The sequence below is a fragment of the Lobosporangium transversale genome (genome assembly GCF_002105155.1).
Source record: "Lobosporangium transversale strain NRRL 3116 chromosome Unknown BCR41scaffold_72, whole genome shotgun sequence".
NCBI lineage: Eukaryota > Fungi > Mortierellomycota > Mortierellomycetes > Mortierellales > Mortierellaceae > Lobosporangium > Lobosporangium transversale.
The window spans coordinates 82,043-98,523 of NW_019029050.1; the positions used below are offsets into that span (position 1 = coordinate 82,043).

Here is a 16,481-nt window from a genome sequence, read left to right on the forward strand (position 1 = left end):
AACAAACCGCAATAAATGTGTTTTTTGCCATTAATTTATTATTTTAGGTGCAGGTTTCTGACAATTGTTATTATCACATCATGATGCAGCAGCGAAAATGTGAGTGCTCCAGGGACACGGACCACTCTAACCAGTTAATTTATTTATACTCATAAACTGGTCATTTTGCTAATCCATTCTGTATATAAATAAAAAGTCGGTAGTCTTTTATCTGTCTTTGCAATCTTGGTTCAGTCTGAAGTCTCTTTTTTCGTAATATGTATCTGTACCATTCATCCCTTGTTTCATTCACTTTTTTGAATCCTTCTCATATCCGCAATACACATACTCATATACGCACTCTCATGCCTCTTCTTTCTTGCTGCTAATGAAAACCTTCTATCACCAGCTAGCTTTCATCTTTGGAGTGGTGTTGCTGGCTACTCTACTTCTCATCCCTTATTTTGCACGTTTCCATGTACTTGATGATCTCCTTAACCACTATTCAAACTCAAAGCCATCTGTTATTAATAACCACACAAGTCCAAGGAGCCAATGGGATCATACACGAAAATATTTGACTTACCTTCCTTTCGAGGGTATCTCTAATCAGTTTTTTTCCTTACAGAATGCCGCCACGATTGCTAAGCGGCTCAATCGCACTTTGGTAGTCCCGCCCATCACCTCAAACCGCCATGATCACCTCGCAACAAATCAACCCTGGAGCAACTATATGGATCTCGAACATATGGCTGTTCATGCTGGCGTGGACTATGTGGAATGGCACACTATTAAATTCATTGACCACGCTTCACACGCCATCATTGAGACTGGCTCCAGACGAAACAAACCCAAGGCATGGAAAGCTCGTGCAGAGCCATTTCCTTGCCAAGTGATCCGCAATTATGGACAGGATTACTTTTTGGGTGAGGAGGATTCGATTGGTGCTGATTTTGCATATCAATTCCTATTGGATCTCAAGCCCATACCCGTCCCTGGCTATTCTCTCCAGGATGACGAGCCCGTGACTTATGTTGGCGACATTGTGGAACGCAACCAAAATTCGACTGACCCTGTCATTTGCCTCACTTTCACCTTCACAGCTCAGTTTGCACCCGGGAAGAATCGATGGGATATCAGTTGGGAAGAAGTTGGGAAGCATATACATTTTTTACCCCAGTTTGCATCTCTTGTTGAGGATCTGGTCGCATTTCGATTTGGACTGTTGAAAAGCCATGTGCCCCATCCTTCTTCACCTACGAATATAGGCACATCGATTCTGAATATAGACGAGAGAGCAGAAACACCCTTTTCAAGCAAACTGCCTTATAAGGATTATATAGCAATCCATCTGCGTCGGGGTGATATTGGTGTTAAATGTGTGAATCAGACCATTAGCGACTGTGTTGTGCCGCTTTCTGAATACAAAGAACATGTCGATTTAATTCTGGATGGTCTGCTAAAAGATGGGGTCTCAAAACAAAAGCTACCGAATGTAGTGCTCGTCTCGGATACGCAGTCAGAGGTAGAGAAGGCAGAAATTGATGGTTATGGATGGTACCGTTTGGATCATACCAATGACCCCAATTTACTGAAAGCATCCGAGGTCTTGGGCCCTTTTAGTCCCGCACTGATTGATTCCGCAGTTCTTACAGGGCGTGGAGCTCGCTGGGTGATTGGGAGTCGTAGGAGCACAATGTCTTGGCTGGCTGCTATGAGGCTTTCATCCTGGTATAATACAACAATTATCTACCCCAAGCAATCTAAACAGCAAACTGCTCAGGCAGCTACAATGGAGAGTATGGTCATTTTGTCGTTTAAGCAAAAGGCTCGGCAGCAGCGATGGCAAACAAATGACAGTGCTTACGGCAGTATCGTCACATGGGATGAGGACGAATGGCTTTACTTTGAGCAGGTTGCACTATAGACATCTAAAATAAATGTATACTAGCATAATTAGTGGCACATTCAACTGTTATAATCATCTCGTAATTATAAATGTTTTATTCTTACTTTCCACCAATCTTTTATCCTTTTTTTCACTGGACTTTTGCTTAGTGTGCAGTTGCAACGCTTCCTTCAACCAGCTCTCTAATGCCATTGAGTTGGATAAGGTTAGCGCCAGTGATGAGGCGAGGGTTCGTGCTTGTACCCTATCCGATGACTTTAATTGGGACAACTTAGAAGCTCATAAGATTGGGGCATTTGATCCTGATAAAACTGGGCTAAACGTACTTGTAGATCTGACTAAAGGGGTTGCCTATCTCACCAAAATCAAGGACTCATGTGTTACTGTATTCCAATGGGCGACTTGCAAGGACGTCTACGCCAACGAACGGATGCGTGGATGTTGCTCTCTTTTCCGATGTTATCCATAGTAAAGGTGAACAAATCATTCCTCCTTGCCGTAGAGCCATCCATGTCTGGGCGATGCTTCCAGAACCTGGTCTCATGAAGCCCATCTACATGGTCGAGATTACTGTTCCTGAGCAGGCCATGGATGGCATCTATGGTGTTTTGAACAAACGTTGTGGCCACGTCATTAGTGAAGACCAGCGTCCACGACACTCCCATGTACATCATCAGAACTTACTTGCCCGTTACAGAATCCTTCGGCGTCACATCCGATCTGCGTCAAGCCATCGGGGACAAGGCCTTCTGTCAGTCTATATTTGATCATTGGAAATTATTGAATGGAAACCTTAACATAGACCCTAAACTTATGGAGCTGATTCTATGCATCCGTTCACGTAAGGGTTTCAAGGCCTAACTGCTCAAGCTAGAGAACCTCGCGGACAACTTTTAAAATGAATAAAAGGGTACTAAGGATGTTACTCTCTTGTCCTTATTTCCATTCGTTTCATCCTTTGTTGATATCTGTCAATAATATCTGTTCAGTCAATCTCTATTCTTTACACTCATCTCTTTTGGTAACCCTTGCTCGGTTTTTTCGGAATGAAATAAAAAAAGAGCGAAACGTTAAGTTGCTTTTACAAAATAATTCTTTTGTCGCCAGACCCTTAGAGGAAGGATGTCATGAATTTTACCAAATATTTATGATTAGCGGTGCCTATTGCCACTCACAACAGCAATAGTACATGCACGTGACGAAATATGACATATTCGGTTTTGTCTGGATGGTCATTTCACATTTGCCCCTATTTTTTTTCTGTCATAGTTGTCACAGACGAACAGACTGACTGTGCGTGCATGTATGTTTTTTGACTTCGGTTTGTTGTTCCTGACGACATGTCTCTCTTTCAATGGTTGTTGCTTCGCAAGGGTCTGTCATCCTGTCGTCGATGATGCGTGGACAGACAGTTGGGCAGCCCAAATATTTTAAATTAGACAGATTCCCTCTCCCTGTGATCCTCTATCAACCCCCTGGGATATTGCATATTGTGTAGAACCAGAGGCTGCTTTACTGCTTTACTGCTTGACTGATCCGCTGTGTCTGTCTTTTCTCTTCGCTTTTTTTTTTTTTTTTTTTTTTCTCCCTCTTCTCTTTTCCCTTCCCTTCTCTCCTTTCGGTATCCAATTGTGACTAATATCTTTCATATCCTTTCCTTTCCTTTACTTTCCTTCCGTATTTCTTCACCTTCATCCTCCTCAGGACAACCATTAAAGTACTCTTTGTTTTATCCACTTTCAGGAACCTGTTTCACAAGTTATTTTCTCCCTCTCCAAAATACATCTAATCCGCTTTTCTATAACACATTACAGAGTATGCTTAAAAAGAAGAGATTTTCTGGCCTCTTTGGCCCCAGTATGACAGATATTCCTTCACCCGGCCCAGAACATCAAATGGCTCAACAACAATCTTCTGTCAGTGCGAATGGTTCAGGTCTTAATGGGTCACCACAAATGCTCTCGAGTCAAGGCCGACAAGGAAGCATACTAACACTTGGTTCCACTGGAGGTATAGGCAACTTTATATCAGCAATAGGAGGAGGAACAGTAGGAGGAGACTCGGGCAATAATGGCAGTAATGGCATTGGCATGTCGCAACAGAACGATGAGGATAGTAGCGGGCTTCATTCACTGACCCGTATGGAAGTTCATCAATCTCTTGAAAGCCTTAAAAAGCTGGTCATCGCAGCGGAGTCGTACAGAGAGTTGACGACCAAGTTGGCTAAAACCACTAAGCAACTTGGTAAATGCTTCAAAGAATATGGCGATTCTAAAGGCATGGATAACACATACGGTAGGTTAAAAAAGATGTCCTATTCGATTTGTTGTTTTATTAAAGACTTTTGTACATGTTATTCCTCATAATCTCATGAGATTCATCATGAGACCCTTCAGACCAACTTTTATTGAATTTTGTGATCATTTCTCTATTTCCTGATGTGTTTGTTGACCCCTATTATTTTGTTTATGTGTAGTGATGTGCCTCAAGTCTTCAGCCAACTTTTACGAATCCTTTTCAGAGATGGAGAGTAAACTGGTAAGCAAGGGATATAAGACCATATAAGAGAAAGAATGATGTTGATAAAAAAGTTGTCATCTTTCCGATTTATAAAAGCCTTCTAATAAAAATTGCGCATGGTTACATCGAAACAGGCCACATGCTTGCAAAAGGATTTTGAATTGTTACAGACCACTTGGGAAAAGCACTCCAAACGAGTAACGGTAAATATAATACGCTGCTTGTACTAAGGCACACATTTAGTATCATTTACTTAATTCTTTTTTTTTTTTTTATTAGAAAGATGACAAGATTCATGATGAAGTCCTAGGCGAACTCGACGAGAAGATAAAGAAGATCAGCTTAAATTACGATAAAAAATCGAAGAAACCAGATCCAAGCACAGCACTGATGTCGCACGAGGTAAAGCGACATGGAACTAAATGTGTTTACCTGACAGTTCTTATCATCGACAAGACCCTTACCGACATCCCATATTATTCATTTATGTGTTTTATGCGATCATAGAAATATATATCAACGCTGTCCGAACTACAGGATTCAATTGCTACGGCCAAACGGGACCACAGGAATACAGTTGCAAGACGGGAGCGATACGCCCATTCAATGACAGCACAAATTGCCTGCCGTCTATCTGAAGCCCAGTTTTTAGCAGTAGAGCGGCAATTGCGTGGATCTGGGCCGAGTCTTTTGAAGATCAAGGAATGGGCTCCCTATGCAGGACATGACATGCCTCCACCAACCCTTGTCAGCAATGGTGACCCCACCATTGAGGTCCGTGGCGGCTCCTTTGAAGAATATATTGCTCGACACACCAATAATGATCGACAGCAGCAGCAAAAGCAACAGCCATCATTACCAGGAGTAAGTTGTTTTCCCTCTCCCTCCTTTTTTTTTGTCTATGTTTAAAGAGAGCGGCTCGTCATATCAACAACTCAACTAATTATTCGTTTCATATAAAACAAATATGATCTCAATAGGCATATCAAGCGTCTAAATCAGATCAAGGTCCTACAACACCCGTCTACACGATCACGGAAATGCCTCAAATCACACTACCACCTTTTGCACCCATGCAGCAGCACCTCCAACGACAACAGCAAGAGCAACAACAACAACAGTCAATGCCCATGCCCATGCCCACTCCCAAAGCAACAACATCCAATACGCCCACTAATCTACCAACTTCCATGCCTGAGCATAAACAATATATTCCACAAAAGCAGCCCACTGTCATGCCTACCCCCATGTCCATGCCAACTCCATTTCAGACAGCGCGTATCGACAAACCAGCGGGCTCAGTTCAGCCAGTATCAGGGCCAGCCCCAGGACCCATGGTGAAAGTCGCCAGTTCTGATCACAAGCTGCTCATTAGAGAAAAGCCTGCGATTACTGCAGGGACTCCCGCAACGTCAACGATAGTCGCTCCTACCACATCTGCCACTACGACTAAAGCCATCCCTACTGTTGTTGAAAAACCTACACCCGTTTCTACGGTTCCCACCGCCATTACATCAGACACTATCAATGTGTTGACAAAATCGTCTCCAACGACTCCAGGTGCATTTCCTGACAAACCAACGACCAATACGGCCACAACCAATAACGCTACAAACCTCGTAAAAGAAGTTGAGGCAAGGACTGGAGCGGCTGTTTCAAGATCAGAAGAGACAGATTCAAAAAGCGGGGATAGGATAGAAACAAATATGGCCAATACAGCAGCAGCAGGGGACGGGAGTTTTCCTGAAGATCAGAGATCTGTCAGCACAAAAGTAGGAAGCACGGATGGTGGGTCTACTCGTGGTGAGCGTATCAAGGGCGAATACCTTCAGGAGCTAAAGCTAACTCATCCAACCGCAGATGATGCAGCAGATGCAGTGGCTCTAGACCAATTCCGTCGTGAAAAGCTAATTGAACCATATCGTTATGCTGACGATGATGATGGAGACCCAACTCATTATAGGAATGACCTCAGACGAAATCGAACTCGTGACGATGATATGGATGGGCCAGTAATGTCGTCTGATGAACTGTATATGGACGATCCATACTCACCCATATCTGGCGGTGATCAGCTCTCATTCTATGACGATGGCGACGATGTATTGTCAAGGAATGAGCCTCGTCGATATTATGACGATGACGAGTCTCAGCATTCAGGCACGATTTCACTCCAACCTGGTGGAGGCGAGTATTTTGCCTCAAGAGGACGATACGATGACCATCCCCAGGACTATGATCGCCTCTACCATCAACACTACTCCTCTTCTATCCCTTCGCGGTATAGCCATCACCACTCTCAGCAGCAACAGCATCCTTACCTCACGGAACGAGAACTTGACCAGGCAGAATGGGCTGCTGCCCAGATGGCAGCCTCGGAGACCGCGAGCATGACCGGTTATGCACGGGAACAATATCCAGGCCCTCGCGATTATCCAACAGCTCGTCCGACCTTGGAGGATCGCGAGCGAGAGTTGGATATGATTAATCAGAAAGCCTCCGCTATGGCAGGTGCAGGAGCTGCTAGACCAACCTATGCCCGCCGTCCAGCAACTGCACCTGGAACTGTAGCCAATCTTCGACGACGTTTTTCGGATCAGAGCGTTTCAGACAGCCCCCCAGGCCCTGTGGTAAAGTCTTACATATAATTACTAGTATTTTTGTTGCTATTACCGCTGCTATCTGCTACTACTGAGCATTTACTAACATTTATAGTTGTCATGATATTTTTCCATGGTAACACAGGCCTCTTCTGGACAAGGGAATCGTGCGCGTGGGATGAGCGGCTCTGTTCTTAGTATACAACAGCACCAACAGCAACAACAGGATGCCATACGTCGTGACGCTCGCTTCCCGCCTCGATCATCGACACCTCAGAGTCGTCTTGTGGCCGCATCCGGCTATCGCCACGAGCGAGGGGTAGCTAAGGGCATGTCAAGCGGTCAGCTTATGGGCTCGGGCGTTGGTAATAATGGTCGATACAGTAGCGCTGGAGGAGCAGGACACATATCTGACTATGAAGACGGTGGATCTGGAAGAGTGTCAGTATTAGTGGGCGACCAACGCACCCGCCGGAGATGATGATGAAATAATGAAATGACGAAATGATAAACACCTCTACAATTAATGACAACCCGATAAACTTGTCCTAAATAAAAAAAAAATATATATTTAATTGCATGTATATAGACGGAAGTTTATTGAAAATACAACTTCTGCTAGATCAGTGGTTTTTTCTTGCGGCTACCGATCGATACGACGAGCCGTGATGGTGCTTGGCTAGCACTCTGGCTTGCTTGGCCTTTGGGCCGCGTTGGGGTCGCTGCTGGCTTACTACTTGAAGTTGCTCCTCCGCTGCTGCCAGAACTGGTTGTAGAAGCTGTCGCAGTCTTTGTAACCGCACTAGCTCTCGCCTTTGATGCAGGCTTTTCTTTTGCAGGGCTAATTGAAATACATATAGAGGTGATCGGACTGTCAATGGCAATAGTATAGGCTTTTAAAAAGAGACAAAAGCTATGCTCAATCGGTACTTTGTTCACAAAATATATGGTACCTCTTTGCGCGGGCTTTGCCCTTAGCCTTTGCTCCACGTTTCGGCAATAGGAATTCGTCCTCGTCTTCTTCATCCTCTTCATGATCAACGTCAATAGCTTTCTGAGGTGGTCCTTTGTCTTCATCATCAGTATCTAAAATCACATGAGCCTCATTTGCATGGGGAGCACTATTGAAGGCATGTGATTTTCCATAGTCATCATCATCTATGTTTCCTTCGCCTTCATCTTCGTCTTGGGAGTCCAGTGCAAGCACTTTGGCTCCAGATTTTCGGGCTTTCGCTGTAGTAGAAGATACTGCAGTCTTGGTCCCAGCTCCTGGAGTACGTCCTCTAGATGAAGCGGTTTTATTGATCTCTTCGTTGTCCTGTTCCTCGCTGCCAGAGTTCAGATCGACATCCATGCTCGTATTCGAATTAAGGGTAGAAGCTCTAGCTGCTGCCTTCCCTCTACCACGGCCCCGGCTAAGTTGTGTGGCGGTGGACTTTGTTGTCCCACGCCCCTTTGATGGCTTTGTAGGGTTCTTTTCAAGGATGGCATCGTTGTCTAAATTCTCATCATCTCCGTTTTGATCCAGGATTTTACCGCCAGATGTTGATTTCTAAGTGTAAAAGGCAGCAGGACTGGTCGCATGAGCGATAAAAAAAAAAAAGCATCGCTCTGCGCGGATGAAATTCATACATAGTAGATATAAAGTGGGGAACTTACATGGTCAAGAATTCCATTTGGGTGCTCGCGTGCATATGTTTCGGCCTGTATATCCTTTTCCCTGTTAATCTTTGAGCACAATAATATAATTACATGCCAGTAAATTCAGGGAACTGGTGCAATAGCAGTAAACTGAAACAATTGCATTACAAACCACGATGTCTTTCGTATTTACCTCTTTTAAGAGAGCCTCTTCGAGCTCGATATTCTGCTTTGTCCGTATAGCTTTTTGCATTCGGTCAAGCGATGTCAGTACGAAGCTGCCAAAGTATATAAAAGAAGCAAAGGATATCAATATGTGATCAAATGCCACATGCAACCATGCGGATATTGTTGCCAATGAAGGCTTGATCTCATAAAACATGCATCATACTCTTTTACAGCATCCTTCTCGTCCTTTTCAACATAGATGCGAACTGCATCTGCAAGCTGTATCTCTGGCAAGATGCTAAGATTCTGTGCTGAAAGATACTTCTGTACCAAATTTTCTACACGCATGGTGTCTAATTTTTCTGGCGCGGCTACATCATCCATTTCAGGCTTTGTCTTTGTGTCTAATTATTGAAAGGAAAGAACTGTAAGCTGTATGTCCCTCAAGATGACAGTAAACAAAGGGGAGATTGCAAGCCTGAATCCCATACTACTTTTGTTTACGGTCGTTTTGCGGCGGTAAAAATGTACAACATCGCGGGGGTTGGCAACCATGTCAACAAACTCTTGACCAAATCGCTGAGGGTTGAAAATTTCATAGCCTCCACTATACTCGACCTATTTCAGGTAAATAGCAAAATATTTAAATATCCAAATGGATAGCCAGTCCCCTACATCCATTCACAGCTTCTGCTATGAACCATCCCTTATACCATATCCCCTTTACCCTTAGTCTGATTAGCGGTTTCGGGACCTCTGGTTCCTGTGTTTGAACAGTTTCTTGTGCAGGCTCTTCTTCATCGCTGTTATCTTCATTATACATCCGCCGTTTGCGGCTTACATGGCCGTTTTTTTCGGTCCATTCTTCCTTTGCCTTCTGCACAAGCTCTCTGACCTACGTTGAAATAGGGAAGCTCTCCACTGTGAGGGCCAATAGCACGTAAAAGAGGCAAAAAAAAAAAAAAAAAAAAAAAAAAAAAAAACGTGTTACAAGATCAAATGGGGGCTTTACCTTTTCAGAGATGAATCTGTTAACTTTCTGTTGGTTTGTTGGGTCAAGGTCATGATCCGCTAGTACCACGTCGCTCATAATGAATGGACGCACAGACTGCAATCGTATTTTTTGGATATTGAACCTCCCTTTACATATTTTGAGGATGGCAACGTGTTTTTCCTTGGACTCCCCTTCCGACAGACTGGTTGCAACAGAGGAACCCGGCTGACTCACATGGAAGCCTTGTTGAGGATTATAGGTGGGGTCGATAAGACATTCATGTTCATGCCCCCAGATGACTAGGTTGATAAAGTCGTCTAAAAATGCTTCAGGAATGTAGCTTTTGGGGCCATGCATAACTCTGTGCCATTGGGTCAAGAAAAATTGGCTGTTAGAGTATTCGTAAGTTGATTCATCTGTTTATCAATCCCACTAGAAGTCATTGTTTTAGATAACATACCGATTTTGATGTAGAACGAGCAAGTTGTACCAAGGTTCTTCGTCTTCTTCTTCTACAGGCCGCATCATTTTGACATTACGCCGCAAGAAGGTTTGGTGCAGTCTTTCGTCGCGAATGTTGCCAATACCATAAAGAGCTAAACGGCTGGCGCCTTTCTGCAATAAAATAGGCTTTACAATGACATTATCGATCTCCTGCGAACGACCGAAGTAATTGACAAGACCCGTCATTGCTAACTGGTCCAGAGCACATAGGTTACCATCACCAGAAGGATCATCATGATTTCCATGGATTGAAAACACAGGGATCGCCACGTTTAAATTCTCGTCCATATAATTAACATTCTTGATACTAATTTGCAGTGAAGAAAATGAAGATGGCAACTGAGTATAATTTTTACCGCCTCTTTCTTCTTCCTCTAGAAAAAAAGGAAAAAAAGCAGCCTCTTACCCTTCTGGGAAGTTGTCTGTAGGATCACTCAAAAACTCAAGACTAACGGGCTTGTCGCCAAGACAATATTTGCGCAAGAGCTTAGTTGTGATATACATTGTTTTGCGCGACGGCTTGTTCTCATGAAATAGATCTCCTCCAAGCAAGATCATGTCTACCTTTTTTTTTGAATTATATCGAATTAGTAGTCGGATTTGCAACCATCCAGCGTTTTTTTTTTATTTTTTTTTATTTTAAAAGACCCTATTTTTTATTCATACCTCAGATTCTGCAGCCAGCGCAAGGATTTCCTCAAAAGCTGCAAAAGAGTCATCTCCCCGGATAGGATCTTTCTCCAGATAGCCTAGATGATTATCTGTTGCCACCAAGATCGAAAATGTATCCTTTTCCTCTATTTCTGTATCTCCTTCACTCCATTGCGAGTTAGGGTGGTGTTGCTGTCTAACAAATTAGATCATGTTCACATATATATACCAGCTGGTGAGTTGCTATTAGTCATATATACTATTGGAGCAGCAACTTCTATTTTTTCTTTTTTGGTGTAGACTGGCATTAAAAAAAAAAAAAAAAAAAAAAAAAAAGCTAATCGTCGATTACGAGTACGAAGGATTGTTTTCCATGAGTGCAAGCGACTGAGCCAAACGCTTGTATTCCTTGTCAATTGTTATTGTTGCGAATGAGGAAGATGTAAAAATACGAAGATTGTCAGAGAATTGCTTTTTGGTGGCGATTGTTTAAAAGCCCAAACGCGTCTCAACTGGTCACATTAATAACTGCGGGTAGTGCATACATGTTTTTTTATTTTTTATTAGAAAAATTATAAAAGTTTGGACAACTATGTCCCGGGATGGAATTTAAGGCTCATTTTCTTGATTACCTTCCTCTTCCTCAGGCACCTCCTGTTCAGGATCTGCCTGTTCCTCTGTGTTTCCCAAGTCTATATCATCCGATGTAAGTTTAGTAGCCTGAGAGATGGCTTTGGCCTGCTTGTCGTTATCAATATAAGTTTGAAGTGTAGCCTCCAAGGCTTTCTGTCTGTTCTCCATCCTTGCTAAGCTAGCCAACAATGACTGAACCAGTGTATCAGTCAGTTGTCCTTGCGAATGGTCAATTTCCCCAGGCGCTAAAGAGGAAGGACGTCTAGGACGGCCTCCATCCACGGAGGACGACGCCTGCTCCGCATTGGGCAAGGCGATAGTGCCAGAAATGGGTTTTCCAATTAGATCCTTCAAATGCTTGTCTCCGCTCTTCTTTGATTCTCTCTCGTGAATGCGACGCTCCCTGAAATCCTCGAAAGATTCTAGCGGAGAACGCGATGACGTCCAAAGATCATCTGTGCCTGCAGCAATTACACCCTCCTCTGCTCGAAGAATACTATTTGCCCTTGACCCGCCATTTCCTGCTTCACTTTCATTCCCCCCAAGTTCCTGGGTCGCCAACAAAAACAAGTCATCCACGTCCTCTGCATTAGCGTCGTCCTCAGTCAAATGACGATAAACACGTCGTCCGCCCTGAATCTTGTTTTCTTCATTGGTATTACTGAGATAAAGATAACGTCTTCGCTCAGCAAGGGCGATTATCAAGATAGGAATACAGAAGAGAGGACCCATGACACCTCGGTTTAACTTTCTGTAACTGGTCTTGGAGAGGACGTAACTAAGGGGAATGACGAAAAACACCTCGAGCAAATTGAAGGGAGCAGCGTATGGGAACTCATCTGGAGATTTGAGATATGAGAAAACTTTGAATGTAAATAGAGCCAAATACTCTTTCTCAGCAGAATCTGTAATGTTCGTATATGACGAGTTGAAGAGAGCAATCAACAGATTGAGGAGAATAATTGAGGTCAAGAAAAGGTAAAGTCCAAAGAGGAAGTTGCCATATCGTTCATCAATAGCCTCTGCGGTTTCCCAATCAGGATCCTGGAGGAAGCCTTTGACCAGGAGCATAGTCGATTTTCTGAAGTTTTTCTCCTCGTCTCTTTCGAGTGCATAGAAACTCTGAAAGAATCCAATGTAAACCCACGCCAAGAACCAGAAGAACATGATACCATCCTTGAGCATCCTTTGTAACACCATGATCATGGTTCCTAGTTTATAATAAAATAACAAAAACAAAAATGACATAAGATTGGTTGGACCACAAACAACGATATATATGCTATTGAGTACGCCGAACAGACATCGTTATAGTTATGATGACATCAACTCCTACCGAAATATTGAAGGCCATCAAGGAGAGATAGCGTCTTGATCCACAAAAAGATTGCAAGACAAGCCAGCAAGTCGTACGCAATGTCATTATACTTGTCAAAATTGTCGGAGTCAGGCATCAAATAGCATGCTGTGAATCGGAAAGCAAACGAGACTAAGAACATGGAATACGAAATAATATTGATCCAATGCCAGAGACTCCCAAGGAAGAAGGCCGTTCCACCTTCAAAAATCTAGGCACAAAGAAAATGTACATGCCAATTGAAGAGCATGCTCTGGTTAGAAATATAGGACAAATGATAACATTGGATAATTTCTGTATACTTTATAACTTTACAGGAGGCCATCGTGATGTCAAGCATCCTCCTTACCAGTCGAGCTTCCTCAAAGACGAAGCCACAAACGAAGATATACACTCCCCATTCAATGAACGATGGGTACTTTGTGCGGTCATTCACGACAATTGTATACATAATAAGGAAAATAATAAATATGGCAATTTTAATGTTATTCTGGTACCTATTTAGGGCAAGGAAAAAAATGCGATTAGAGCCATGACTCAATAGTTATGACAACAAAACGGAAAATATAAATAAAAATAAATATAAAAAATAAAATAAAAATAAAAATGACGCTTACTTTGGTACGTTCAATCGGCCAATATCGATCCATTCCCACAAAAGATGACGAGATCGTCGTACTCCGCTGTATTCGACAAAGCGCACACGACAATGGTCATCTTCTGTTTGTAAAATGAGACCATTCCACAATGCCTGGACACAGCGTTGAATCTCAACGTCGGCTAAAAAGTCAGTAGCATGTACACGAATAGCAATTTCGATGGCATTCTCGGCCGTATTAGGCTCTTCACCCACTGCAAAGAAAGGTCGAGTAAGAACGTGGCAGTATGTGGCCATCATGTCTTTGTCCACAAAAACCTTGGTAATGGCCACGGCAGCAACTTGAGCGATTTGTGCACGACGCTCCAGCAGTTTCTTACGGCCTACATCGCGCTCCCCTTCTCGCATGTAAGTCTCAACACAACGGAGAAGACAATACACAACTTCCTTTCCAAATCCGGCCATGAACTCAACGACATCATCTGTGACAATATCGTCCTCCACATTGACTGAATCAACCAGCGAATTGAGTAGGCCAAAGAGCCGAGGCAGAAGCGCGTGGATTTTTTTCGGAGACGACGGCGGCGTGGTATGATGACCATTTGGGATCTGATTCTCGATTACATCCCGAACATTGCTAATGACTTCGTGTGCACGAGTGTGAAAAGAATCATTGCCCTCTGGATTTTGTTCAGTTTGGCCCAGCCCCTGTTCGCCTTCTTGATCTTCCAGCAGAGGAGTTTGCTCGTGCGAGTCGTCGTCCGCCATAAATGTACGTTAGAATAAAAAAATAAAAAAGCAAATGTGTAATCTCAGTCTGTCCAGATGACCGTCGCGAAAATGCAAATATGCAAGAGGCAAGGTGGAAAGTTTGTGGAGGAGTACAGGGGTAATAGACAAGAAGAAGAGGAGCCTTTTATCTCTCGTCTGTGCAGTTACGCGGGTGGAGTGGAGCAAAAAACCAAAGATTTGTGGAAATGGTCTGGACCAGATAGCTCTGAATGGACTGGTCCTCGCAAAATCATGTAAGCACTACGATCATATTGGCTCTCACATTCCAAATCAGAAATAAACATCATAAACAACTGTCATCTTTATTTAATCCTACTCTCGCATAGTTGCTTCAGAACTTCTTGTCCTCCTCCTAATTTGCCCACACGACTTTCCCAACCCCGGACCGCATCCTGTTCCAGCGGTCGCTCTCGTCCATCCACGCAGACACGAAGGGAACTCTTGTTGGCAAGAGTTCGGCCACCATGGCCATTACATGTTACACTGCGAATAAATTGGCCTGCTCGCTCCAAAGCGTCGGCAGCAGAAGGTAGAAAATTGAACATGGGGAACACATGTGGCATATCGTCGTACACAAGCAGATGAAGTATCGGAGAAGCATTTGCATTTTTTGCTGCAAATACAATTGCCTCATCGCGCAACAATTCTCCATCTCCTGCGATCTATAAATTGAATGTAATACTGAGGGTTATAAACAAATGTTCTTATGGCTGCCAATGCATGGGCGTAAAAAAAAAAAGCAATGTTACCACCAGCATGGGGCAAGTGCCCTCTAGATTGTCTGCTACAAGAGGACTGACATAAGGGCAAGCTAGTAATGCATTCGTTGCATAGTATTGAATTTCTGGCAATTCTGGGTGGTTCAATAAGTTATCTTCCGTATCAAGGGTAGCAGCCAACGCTGCGATCTTCCCAAGCGATCCCTGCCCTCCTTGAGTAAAGCCCTCCTCAGGAAGGTAGTCCGAATTGTTGTTAGTGAGTAGCGAAGGCATAGAATGCAGAAGATCCAGCCATGGACTCAAACCAACCACACCACCAGGCAAAGGAAGCCCTGCATCTCGCAGAGCAAGCATAGTACCGAATGTCAGGCCTACAGATGAGAAAATAAAAAATCAGTTACTTGCTCAGTACAATAATATGAATTTTAAAGTTATGAAGGATGCATCTAGTGCGATTGCTCCCAATAGACGCACCTCCACCAGCAGAGTCTCCCATAATAACAACATTCTTTGGATCTATGGCAGTAACACCTGAGCCCGCAGGAGGGTATAGAAGATACAAATAGGCTGCGATGGCATCCACCAGAGCGGCTGGAAAGGGTGATTCAGGCGCCAACCTGTAATCAATCGATAAGACTTTGGCTCCACCAAGACGAGCTATTTCAGAGGTAATACACCGGTGCGTCAAGATTGAACAAAGAATGTAACCTCCACCGTGGAGGTATAAGACTGTACGACCGTCCATATGCTTCTCGTCGTCTTTTAATTTCATTTCTGTCCACTCCGCTTGCAGGAGTTCCCCAGCTTTGGGATCATTGCTCCAGTCCCAGCCTAGTTTGGCTGAGTCAATTTGCTGCAGATCCATCAATCGTTGAATATGCTTCGAAGCTTTGTCTCTATATGATTTTGGTATCGTGATTTGTGAAGCGATCGCTCTAGGATCGACAGGTGCTTCTTCTTCTGTCATTCTAAAGTTGGCTTGAGTCTGAATGATAGGTACATGATTCACTTGTTCCATGAATGATCGCATCAGCGCTACGGTGAGTGACAAGCGATAGGACCATGAAGGCTTGCATGGGCCATAAACGTAGTGGTTAAGTGTAGTGGCAGCGATTAGAGGTACTCTGGGTACCATCGCCCGAAGAAAGCCTAACAGCTTTTGAGCCATCTTAAAAGTAATTACGTTGATGCCAAATGGAGTGAAATGGAATGAAAAGAGAGCAACAGTCGGTCAGGTTCAAGTGACTAAGCATGAAGTCTACATGTACACTGGTGTACATATACGTGGACAGGGGTAACCAATGTGCACGGACATAAACAGAAACCGGTTTATGAAAGAATGTTTAGAATGTTTCGTTGCGGGAGAAGATCAGCCGGTCCACATGTTTTTATTGTTATTTATTGAATCTAAATAGA

At 43.6% G+C, this 16,481-nt stretch overlaps 6 protein-coding genes across 6 annotated transcripts; 2 read left to right on the plus strand and 4 right to left on the minus strand.

Annotated features, from left to right (window-relative positions):
* Positions 1-240: 240 nt before the first annotated feature.
* On the plus strand, positions 241-1,906 carry BCR41DRAFT_390579 (hypothetical protein; the record flags this gene model as incomplete). Its single annotated transcript, XM_022028244.1, has 1 exon — positions 241-1,906. Exon 1 carries the CDS (start codon positions 368-370, stop codon positions 1,904-1,906), a length of 1,539 nt encoding a protein of 512 aa, XP_021875703.1. The 5' UTR covers positions 241-367.
* A 1,559-nt stretch (positions 1,907-3,465) lies between these two features.
* BCR41DRAFT_390580 (hypothetical protein) lies at positions 3,466-7,557 on the plus strand. The gene is made up of 7 exons (XM_022028245.1): positions 3,466-4,183; positions 4,365-4,426; positions 4,543-4,611; positions 4,688-4,810; positions 4,916-5,272; positions 5,389-7,038; positions 7,154-7,557. The coding sequence occupies exons 1-7, from the start codon at positions 3,706-3,708 to the stop codon at positions 7,487-7,489; spliced, it is 3,075 nt and encodes a 1,024-aa protein (XP_021875704.1). The 5' UTR covers positions 3,466-3,705; the 3' UTR covers positions 7,490-7,557.
* A 31-nt stretch (positions 7,558-7,588) lies between these two features.
* On the minus strand, positions 7,589-8,740 carry BCR41DRAFT_227520 (hypothetical protein). The gene is made up of 2 exons (XM_022020045.1): positions 7,962-8,740; positions 7,589-7,849 (listed from the first exon to the last, which is right to left on the minus strand). Exons 1-2 carry the CDS (start codon positions 8,360-8,362, stop codon positions 7,627-7,629), a joined length of 624 nt encoding a protein of 207 aa, XP_021875705.1. The 5' UTR covers positions 8,363-8,740; the 3' UTR covers positions 7,589-7,626.
* On the minus strand, positions 8,327-11,494 carry BCR41DRAFT_227535 (Mre11 DNA-binding presumed domain-domain-containing protein). The gene is made up of 11 exons (XM_022020046.1): positions 11,319-11,494; positions 10,982-11,162; positions 10,722-10,879; positions 10,272-10,622; positions 9,830-10,172; positions 9,545-9,712; positions 9,312-9,435; positions 9,041-9,221; positions 8,843-8,927; positions 8,668-8,728; positions 8,327-8,560 (listed from the first exon to the last, which is right to left on the minus strand). Exons 1-10 carry the CDS (start codon positions 11,339-11,341, stop codon positions 8,672-8,674), a joined length of 1,671 nt encoding a protein of 556 aa, XP_021875706.1. The 5' UTR covers positions 11,342-11,494; the 3' UTR covers positions 8,327-8,560; positions 8,668-8,671.
* An 11-nt stretch (positions 11,495-11,505) lies between these two features.
* Positions 11,506-14,542, minus strand: BCR41DRAFT_364455 (hypothetical protein). Its single transcript, XM_022026031.1, has 4 exons — positions 13,574-14,542; positions 13,306-13,453; positions 12,936-13,167; positions 11,506-12,810 (listed from the first exon to the last, which is right to left on the minus strand). Exons 1-4 carry the CDS (start codon positions 14,320-14,322, stop codon positions 11,576-11,578), a joined length of 2,364 nt encoding a protein of 787 aa, XP_021875707.1. The 5' UTR covers positions 14,323-14,542; the 3' UTR covers positions 11,506-11,575.
* A 99-nt stretch (positions 14,543-14,641) lies between these two features.
* On the minus strand, positions 14,642-16,298 carry BCR41DRAFT_426608 (Alpha/Beta hydrolase protein). Its single transcript, XM_022030751.1, has 3 exons — positions 15,540-16,298; positions 15,096-15,436; positions 14,642-15,008 (listed from the first exon to the last, which is right to left on the minus strand). The coding sequence occupies exons 1-3, from the start codon at positions 16,231-16,233 to the stop codon at positions 14,649-14,651; spliced, it is 1,395 nt and encodes a 464-aa protein (XP_021875708.1). The 5' UTR covers positions 16,234-16,298; the 3' UTR covers positions 14,642-14,648.
* Between the last annotated feature and the right edge of the window lie 183 nt (positions 16,299-16,481).

What these genes read in the sequence shown, in the direction of transcription:
- BCR41DRAFT_227520 (XM_022020045.1), bottom strand. Translation starts at nt 8,362, where the DNA reads ATGGATGTCGATCTGAACTCTGGCAGCGAGGAACAGGACAACGAAGAG. An exon ending in GGCAAAGCCCGCGCAAAGAG is followed by an intron (nt 7,850 to 7,961) that starts GTACCATATATT and finishes TATTTCAATTAG; the next exon opens with CCCTGCAAAAGAAAAGCCTG.
- BCR41DRAFT_227535 (XM_022020046.1), bottom strand. Translation starts at nt 11,341, where the DNA reads ATGGAAAACAATCCTTCGTACTC. An exon ending in GAAAACAATCCTTCGTACTC is followed by an intron (nt 11,163 to 11,318) that starts GTAATCGACGAT and finishes CTAATTTGTTAG; the next exon opens with ACAGCAACACCACCCTAACT. An exon ending in GAGAAGGATGCTGTAAAAGA is followed by an intron (nt 8,928 to 9,040) that starts GTATGATGCATG and finishes ATACTTTGGCAG; the next exon opens with CTTCGTACTGACATCGCTTG.
- BCR41DRAFT_390580 (XM_022028245.1), top strand. Translation starts at nt 3,706, where the DNA reads ATGCTTAAAAAGAAGAGATTTTCTGGCCTCTTTGGCCCCAGTATGACA. An exon ending in AGGCATGGATAACACATACG is followed by an intron (nt 4,184 to 4,364) that starts GTAGGTTAAAAA and finishes GTTTATGTGTAG; the next exon opens with TGATGTGCCTCAAGTCTTCA. An exon ending in AGCACTCCAAACGAGTAACG is followed by an intron (nt 4,612 to 4,687) that starts GTAAATATAATA and finishes TTTTTTTATTAG; the next exon opens with AAAGATGACAAGATTCATGA.
- BCR41DRAFT_426608 (XM_022030751.1), bottom strand. Translation starts at nt 16,233, where the DNA reads ATGGCTCAAAAGCTGTTAGGCTTTCTTCGGGCGATGGTACCCAGAGTA. An exon ending in GGGAGACTCTGCTGGTGGAG is followed by an intron (nt 15,437 to 15,539) that starts GTGCGTCTATTG and finishes TCTCATCTGTAG; the next exon opens with GCCTGACATTCGGTACTATG. An exon ending in GCACTTGCCCCATGCTGGTG is followed by an intron (nt 15,009 to 15,095) that starts GTAACATTGCTT and finishes TTCAATTTATAG; the next exon opens with ATCGCAGGAGATGGAGAATT.
- BCR41DRAFT_364455 (XM_022026031.1), bottom strand. Translation starts at nt 14,322, where the DNA reads ATGGCGGACGACGACTCGCACGAGCAAACTCCTCTGCTGGAAGATCAA. An exon ending in GGCCGATTGAACGTACCAAA is followed by an intron (nt 13,454 to 13,573) that starts GTAAGCGTCATT and finishes TGCCCTAAATAG; the next exon opens with GTACCAGAATAACATTAAAA. An exon ending in TGATGGCCTTCAATATTTCG is followed by an intron (nt 12,811 to 12,935) that starts GTAGGAGTTGAT and finishes ATTATAAACTAG; the next exon opens with GAACCATGATCATGGTGTTA.